Below are 9,260 nucleotides of genomic sequence, written 5' to 3'. Positions count from 1 at the left end.
ACATGTCTATAATGATAGATGTCTACAATTTGAGACATATATCAGAATATTTTTTTGTTTTGTTTTGTTTTGTTAAGATGGGAGAATGGTCATGATTTTAACCCATACAGTGATATCATATGTTTGATACATACAGTATATGTATATGTATATTGCACGTTAAGTGATTCACTGAAAGTAACATTGAAAATGTGTTCTTTACTTTTTAAGTGAACGAATATAATTCACATAGAGAAAATATAACAAACGCTCTTCCTATTTGGTGATGTTTTCTTATTCCTGTTTTGCACATAAGCACAGTATAATATTTCACTGTTTCACTCAAATATAGCTTGTGGCAGCTATTTCAGATTAACATCAGTATCTCATTGATGTCAAACTAAACCAACCCTAATGTTAGACATTAACCTTCACTTACAGTACAAGCTGTTTATGCAGCTGCATAAAACCACCTGTATCCCTGAGTGCTCTTTTAAGAATGGATTCTAGCAAAATCCATTGTTCGGTGTATAAAATGTCTACACATTCTCATCAAATTCTTATAATAACTGTTTTGTTGCATCTCAATAGTCTGCACATATTTGTAAAACAGTGTGCGCAATTTCCTATCTGGTCTGTCTGACATAAATGTTTTATATTATCACAGTGAATTGATACCATATGACGGAACATCTGCAAAATGCTATTTGTGCTGTTGATATGTACAGTAGCCACAGTATAATACACTGCAAGAGTTTGTAAGGTTTAGGTTGTAGCGATATTTGCATGTTTCAAAATAGATCGTCAATGCTGATAAACCCTCTCGCCATCAAAATGAATATTAACCCTTTTCTGTGAGAAGTGTCGGCAAACTCAAAGACATGGTGCACTCACCATAACCAATATACTTGCCACCGGTGATCAGCAGAAGTGGTCCCGTCATGAAGTGGGCCCCAACGTCAGTCCAAGGATACAATAAAGTAGGCACTGGCGTGGTCTTGTGTAAAAGTATCAAGATTTATTAGTTGCTGATCGATGTTTCGGGCCGCTTATGGGCCTTTCTCTGAAATGTCGGTCAGCCACCAATAAATGTTGATACTTTTTCACAAGACCACACGAGTGCCAAATTTATTGTATCCTTACAAGTGCCAGCAATACATGTAAAGACAATGGGGCCTACGTGTATGTTCAAATCAAAAGTGGTTCAAATCTGGATCAAAACAAGCTGCACTAGATCTATCAAAGAAAGCAATCTATTAATGTCAAGATGGTACAATACATATGGGAGGGGGAAGAGGTGGAAGGGGGACGGGTTGCCCAAGAATTGACCAACTTTTATCCTTGCTATATACAGTAGCCCACAATGGGGTCTATGTATCAAGATAAAAGTGGAGCCATTCTGAGGCAAAATGGCGGCACCGTATGTATCATAGAAAAAGTCCCATTGAAATCTATATGATGTTTTTCTTTCATACATCTGGTCCAGTTCTTTTGCTCCAGAATTGCCCCACTTTTGCCTTAATACATAGACACCGATTGTGTTTAGAGTAGCACAGAGTTGGAACAAACTACAAATCATACAGAGGGCTTTGTCTCTCTAAAATATTGTTGTTTGAAAGGAAAGTCTGTTGCATTAAAAAAAATCAATTACTCACCTAAAATCATTAGCAGCCGTAGGCCATTTTTCAGGTTTTTACATTCAGTACATGCATACCCTCCCACACTGCCTTTTTGGAGGTTCTGTAAGACATGCTGTACCTGAACAGAGAGATGTTTTGGATGTTGTAAGCAGCAAAGGTTAAGGCCCCTTCCATAGGAATTGATTGGAAGAACCTCAATCCTGAACCAGTAGAGGAATTACAGTGGTATCTATTTTTATGTGCAAATTATTGGCGCGCCTGCCCGTTTTTGCATTCTTTGAATGGTGTTGCGTCATGGTGATAAATATGAATGCACTAATAATTGTTTGTGTCTACTTACATGTGTGTCTTTTATAACAAGAAAAACTAGTAGGAAAATGTTGACACAATTCTGGCGAACAAAGGCGTGCCTTCTCCTAGTTTAATATTACATGTAATTTGTGCACCACAAAGAACATCCAAACTCTGCCTCTAACTCCTACCCGAGCGTATCTAATTCTCAGTGAAAAAGACTTTGACACACAAATTGGTTGAATACATTGGAACACGAAGATGCACTAAAACACTATTCTTCTGTGCGTCTGTTTTATGACAAAATCACTTATATCGAATGTGGGGATAAACTGAACTATAAAAAAAAAAACACTGCACCAAATGTATCAAGGAAAAATCTCATGTGACCTTTTCTTTGATAAATTTGGGGCAGCTGGGAGACTTTGACCCCCAAAGATGTCTATTTTTAAAATCTCCCAGCTGGAGATATATATATATATATATATATATATATAGTGAAAGGGAGTTTCATATATAGTGAAAGGGAGTTTCAGCACTGGCAAATATCTTACATTTTTGAGCGCATGTACTGTATACCCTTATATATGTTGGACAATTGCAATAAAGCCATGTTGACTATGATAAAAAAAAAAACTTCTACCGACTGTAGCTCACTTTGCAAAGATATTGGAGATGTCTTAACATTTTTTTAATCCGATAATTGCCGTTTCTTATCCCAAGGGTTCGTAACTAATGTTGTCCTAATAGCAGCGGAGTAGCCATTATTGTTACTTACAGTTTCAGTATTGGTTTTAACTGTGGGTGCGTCAGCAGCTAAAATGACTACAGTCAAAATCAAGACAGCAAACTAGTCAATAGATTGAAATAAAAATACAATGATACGTTGTCCTTGAATCTCTGTACACCTCCAATCTGCAAAGAACCATTTTACAGTGTACACAGTATACATGTTCATCCCGGGTGGAGCGGTTAATTTGTTCCCATTGGATGTAGCTACATGAAGTGTATGTGAAACATAACCCTTTTGTGGGCTGATCAAATTCCTCACCTTCACTTACATTTTGTAATGTTATGTATTAAAAGACTGTATAAAACATGCCACTATTTATTGTGTATCTACAGTAGTACAGTAGTGTTGCTATTACCATGAGGAGTTTTTGGATGAATACTCTTGATTTTTGGCTTGGTGTACAGAATAAGAGTTTCTTGATCCGCTGCCCAGGGACATACTATCCTTCTTTCCAGTGCTGTACTTAGTCAAACTGCCAGTCTAGACCACTGTGCATGTTACTGCCTTGGAAAAGCATAAATGTGTTTTTCCTCCCCATTCCACAAAAAAAGCAGCATTACTAACCACTGCCTTCCATATCACCAGGGAAACTATCCCAAATTAACTTTACAGTACACACAATGTTCCAGGCTCTCCACTCCTACGGTACGGATATAATATGTATTAAATGTGGCACATCAGCATCTCTAAATTAAAATATTGTAGTGCTTATTATCTTTTATCATTGGCAATCCACATTGGTCGACTGGTTAAATTGTATCATAGTAGTGAGAAAATCTCTTAGCATAAATAAAATGAATCCCATTAAATCTATTTGTGATGTCAGAGTCTGTTTTTCTTTTGCTCTTTTGTCTCAATATAGAAACCTAATTAGAAATACTGGAGAACAAAACACACTTACTTCCTTCCCCTAAACACTTACAGCATACACCAAGGCATTAACCTGCTGACATACTGTACGTACTTGATGTACAGTTTGCATGCCCTCATACACTGCCTTGCACTGTAGAAGAATACCTATTTTAAAGTAGAGCCCCATAACAAAAGGTCATGAGACAGCTGCTTAGTTAGAATGTATGAAAAATGTACTGTATGTACAATGCAGGAATAAGTATACGTCACAATATGTTGTTATATTTTCTTAATTTTAATTGTGTTCTTTCACTTAAAAGGTAACTAATAAAATCTAGCATATAGTAGATAAAATAAAATGCTCCTTTTATTGAATCACTTAAGGTGCGATAGATAGATAGATAGATAGATAGATAGATAGATAGATAGATAGATAGATAGATAGATAGATAGATAGCTAGATAGATAGATAGATAGATAGATAGATAGATGCTGTATGTATCCAACATATATCAAAGTATGGGTTATAATCATGAAAAAATAAAGAATATTCAGAAATATGTCTCAAAATGTACACATCTATCATTATAGATATGTGATCTAACAAGGAGGTACAGTAACTCCTACTTGTGTCAAAGTATTTCAATGCGACATATTCAGTACTAAGGTTTAGGAATTATCACGTGTCTAAAATAATATTATCTGCGAATATAGATGAAAGGAGAAGCTCACTATTAGATGTGGTAACATTGAATTGGCCGCACCCATACTCTGTACACAGGTATAAATATCATGATGTTCAGCCTGTGCAGGATAAAAACCGGATGGGCGCTGTTTTTTAACATCGAGAATATAGTATTTTCTTTCCCAGTCTTGTTTCATCCACTGTCATTTGTATAAGCAATATTCCTCATCTCCTCACCGAAGAAACACGGAAGAGATATCCCCTTCCTCCGAGATCGGAGTATGTGATGTACCGTAATAAAAATACAAGAGCCCGGGTTTTTCTTTGGAAATCGTTGGAAGGAACAGTGTTTGTGCTTATCAATAAAAATATGAAACCATTTAGAGGCTTATGTGTCAAGGCAAACGTTAGGTCATTCTGGGGAAGACACGATTGTACCATACAGTATGCATGTAATCATTTAAAAAGTATAATCAAAAAATCTTATTCTTGATAGATCTTGTGCAGGTTTTATTGCCCCAGGATTGCAGCTCTTTTGCCTTGATACATAGTGTATGTCCCATACAGGTCTACTTTCTAAAGTCTCCCAGCTGCAAAAGTAAGGCAAAACCAGTGCAAAAAACAGAGCCATATTAATCAAAGAAAAGGAATCCCATTGAAAGTAATGGGAGTGTTTCCTTTGATAAATCTGGTGCAATACTTTCCCACAGGCTTTGCCACCATTTTTGGTAAACTTAAGTAAATAACCGCCACAGTCTTTTTCTGATAAACGTGCAGGACTATGGGATCTATGTACGAAAGTAGAGAAGCACTGATGCGTTTTGAGGAGCAGTTTTGCATCATACTGTTCAGTATGTAAGAAAATTTACTTGCATCTGATGCAGACATAAAGACCCACTTCACTTCACACAGTATATAGAGGAATTTGGGGTCAAATGAAATGGAAGAGAATGGTGTATAGAGATGCAGAATGTGATTTATCCCATTATAATATGTGTAACAGGTAACTTCTCCCCAACTCCCCTTGCTGATCTACCCAAGTCTAAGCTGGGGCAGATGGGGCAAATACTTTGATACATAAGTACAGGGTGGAAATGCCATGGGTTTGTGCCCAAACTGCTTTGATACAAAGAACCCTGTGTATTCTGGGTGTGAAATATAAAAATAAGTAGTAATATTTATTACAGAAATAAGGTGCGTTGTAATTGTTTAGAACTGAGTTACTTTCAATATCAAACAAATAAAATATTCTGGTCCATAGAAAAACAAAATGGTACTTACCCCATTGAGCCCAAGAGTGTTTGATGGAATTGTTGTAGTGACACCTGACAGGATAGCTGTGGCTACTACCGCTCCCAAACACTGGGCAATGATGTACATAACAGCCTTCAGGATGCTGATCTGACAGCTGAGCAGGCAGCCAAAAGTTACAGCAGGATTCAGGTGGGCCCCACTTATATGGCCCACACTTTGAGCCATTGTGGCAATAGCTAGCCCAAAAGCCAAAGACACCTTCACAACGTCTTGAGTGGGAACCGCGGTTTGGTTGCTTACAGGCTGAAACTTGAACCCAAGAGCAGCACCAATGCTGATGAAAACAAAAATACTCATAGCTACAAACTCAGCGACCACTGCTCTCCAGAAGGCTTTTTTCTTGAATTCACTTGCCATTTTCTTGATTTTAATTTTTTTAGTTCTTTCCTTTAAAGTCTGAGAAGAATTCTGAGGAAAACGGTTGAGCTGATGGGTTATTTATAGGGCTTTGGGTGGTCTGTAGGAGGAAAGGGGTGTTACACAAAAGAAGGAAAGAACATTTACATAGATGCTGCTGCTGCTGCTGTTGTAAGGCATCACAAGCCTGCCAACTTTTTCCGGCTCTTTTGCTTTACTCTTTGCCATACAGGGATCTGAGATTTCTTTTTCTATGTTAAACCAAGTAAGAAATGTATTCAAAATAATGCAAATGCCATTTATACAGTACACTCACTATATAAAAATAAAAAAAATGAAGTGAGAAAAAAATATAATACAGTAGCTTACAGTATGTTTAAGCCTCTTCTTGAAAGGGAAAAATACTCTTCTTTATATTCTGTAATGAGGTTAAAAGGACAGTTGAGATGCTGTGTAACAGATAATATGTATTAAATATTTGAACTGCATTGTTTTTATAAAGATAAATATGCTAATTGTTATTACTGCTTTACTTACAGTGTGTGCATTTTAGACCAGTTGATATTGTATGGGCTGTGTACATTTATTTTAACAACTTTCTTCTGTCTTGCTTTAAATTGAGTCTTAAATCGATTCACATTGCCAATTGTTTTACACACACACACACACACACACACACACACACACACACACACACAAACTTCACGCTTTATCATGTTCTGCACCGTGATCAGCATTATGATCATGGCCATTTTCAGCAGTTACTAATAATTTTTTAGAGTTCATCTTTGAGATTGATTACATTTTTTAGAAATGTATACCTACTGTATAATACTAATACCGTTCTTTTATTGTCTTACAACAAACTAAATGCTTCTGAGATTTGAGAATGGTTTCTTTGGATCTGTGTATTTTTGTTTCTGGCAGGGAGCTGCAGTATACAGAAGTTTTTACATAACTAAGACATACACTGTTTTCTATTGTCTTGTTCTATTCCACTTTCTAGTAGTGGTGTGTTAGGGTTATTTCTGGATGCTGACAGCTATGGAACAGGGATCCTTGCCTTCTTGACTAATTCACCACAATTTGTTCCATCCAGTGGAACCACTGGTATGCCAAAGTGTCTGGGGCCTTCCCTCAGACAGATGTCACTAGGTGGAGACTTTTCCAGAGTTCAGTATGCCAAATAATTAGCCCTGATTCAATACAGGAGAGCCAACAACTAAATTATAACATCTGCAGATGCAATTTCTTTTCATCTTGGTGCACTTTTCAACTGTGCTGCGCTGTGTGTGAACACCAACAATAAAGCACACTTTGTTTACACTTTAATTTACTTCTTACATTTTCAACTTCATCGCTCCACCAATCAAGACCTGTAACAAAGTACAGGTGAAACGGTGGCATGTGGTCATAAAAATTGATACTTTTTTTAGAATCTAACTGGAGACCTTTTCAATCGTTCTACAGTATGTAACATTGTCACTTGGTATTTTACTCTACAGCAGCCAATCTTTATTTGTTTTACTGCATTGATAATGTTGTATAGTACCATATGCCCATACACAGGGGTGGCCAACCCAGTCCTCAATGGCCACCAACAGGTCAGGTTTTTGTGATATCCCTGCTTCAGCACAGGTAGCTCAATCAGTGGTTCAGAGTCTGCTGAACAGAATCCCTGTAGAGTACTCTATTTTTTTTATTGATAATTTGTGGGGACCCTAATTCCAGCACTAGTGTTACTGTTTGTGTAACTCGGGAAGCAAGGCGTCTCCGAGGCTGAAATTAATGCGATTCAGCTCCGGAGACCATCTGCTTGAATACTGTACTGTGTTATTAAAATAAAAGCCATACCATAGCCTGTTAGAGGCGCGCAGGGAGAGTGACTTATTCAGTCTCACTTTTAGTGCGTGTCTCTTACAGACAGGTGCAGCCCGGTAGGATTCACACAGCTCGACTCCCATTGAACCACAGGGACCCCCGTTGTGTTTATCTCGATGGGACATTAAGTCTCCGTACTTGCACGGCAAGCATGCTCGCGGCTTGGGTTCCCGCGCGGGAGCCATGAGGAGGAATGGCCAGAACCGGAGGTTCCATCTGTATGTCCAGGGGGGCGATAGATGACAGCAACATGGCTAGAAAAGGGGAAAGCGACGGATAGTGTGGACTTGGAAGGATGAGTAAGAGAAGGAGGGAAAGGGAGGTATGATGTGAAATATGAGCATGGAGAAAGTAATATGCCTACTCCTCTGCCCTGTCTATTCCCTTGTCTTGGGGTGTGGCTAAGGGAGAGACCACTGTAGGAGAGAACAGCACGGGGGCAGTGTATGAGGGCTTGAGCTAGGTTTCTGTAATGGCTAGCTTGTATAGAGAGTTGGAAATTAATAAGTCATGGATAGCTGTAAGTTCATTGTAGACAGATTGTACATTCCAAAGGTCACAGGAAAAAGGAAGGGAGAGGTGAAATGGGGATGTGGTTGGCAGTGTGTGGTGAAAAGGAGTCTTTGGGGTATGGTGTGGGATGTGAAAGGATTGGTATTTGGATGGGGCCAGCATTAGGGGACATGTCACCAAGAAGTACAAGTAATTAGAGGAAGAGGAAAGGAGTGAGAGGAGGAATTGCTGGATTTTTATAAGGATGGGGATGTGATAAGCAGATGGAGTTGATGGCTGCAAAATGAATGAGATGGCAGTAAAGAATGGGAAATTAGGAAGGAGCGTTTAGAAGAGAACGTGTGGGAGCTAGGGATAGCGGCAAAAGTGAGAGAGCATAGTTAAATAAGGGAAAGCAAGGTAATAGTAGTCCAAAGCTGAGATTGGGCTGAAGTCATGATTTACCACAAAGCTGTAATGTTTCCAGTTTGGGGTGTGCAAGTGCAGGGAAATAACAGCAGCGAACAGCAGTGAACGGCATGCACTCTTTGGCTGCCCTTCGGCTACCGCCAAAAGTGTGCCACCTTAGGCAGGGTATCAAAGCTGTAGTTCAAGCAATATCCTACATGTGTGTGTTTTTTTTAATAAATCAGTTCTGTACTATGAGAAAATACTTGTAGGATTTAAAAAAAATTAAAGACATTTTTAATGTATTATATATGTATCATAATGTATTATAATGTAATGAGCATTTTTTGCTCCTATAGAAACCATTTACAAAGTCATATCCCCTTCCTCTTCTTAAACAGGCTCTGGCACACCCCTTTTTGAGCCCTGCCCTGATCAGGGTTGGCAAACTCTCATTTTATCAGTTCTATAGTACCTCTGTTCATTATCTATTATGTTTTGCAATCTGAAATGCAATTGGTGCGTTAAACCGGACAAAGATTACACTTGAATACAAGCCTGCATGTAC

General features: G+C 38.3%; 1 protein-coding gene across 1 annotated transcript in view; it reads right to left on the bottom strand.

The window, feature by feature from the left end:
* The window catches only part of AQP1 (aquaporin 1 (Colton blood group)), a 19,256-nt gene extending 13,284 nt beyond the window's left edge, over positions 1-5,972 (bottom strand). The window contains exon 1 of the mRNA XM_075587965.1: positions 5,522-5,972. Within this exon, the coding sequence (XP_075444080.1) occupies positions 5,522-5,911 (390 nt within the window). The 5' untranslated portion in view covers positions 5,912-5,972. The remainder of the gene's footprint in view (positions 1-5,521) is intronic.
* Between the last annotated feature and the right edge of the window lie 3,288 nt (positions 5,973-9,260).

Source organism: Ascaphus truei, chromosome 2, assembly GCF_040206685.1.
Source record: "Ascaphus truei isolate aAscTru1 chromosome 2, aAscTru1.hap1, whole genome shotgun sequence".
NCBI lineage: Eukaryota > Metazoa > Chordata > Amphibia > Anura > Ascaphidae > Ascaphus > Ascaphus truei.
This window is presented reverse-complemented; position numbering and strand designations above follow the sequence as displayed.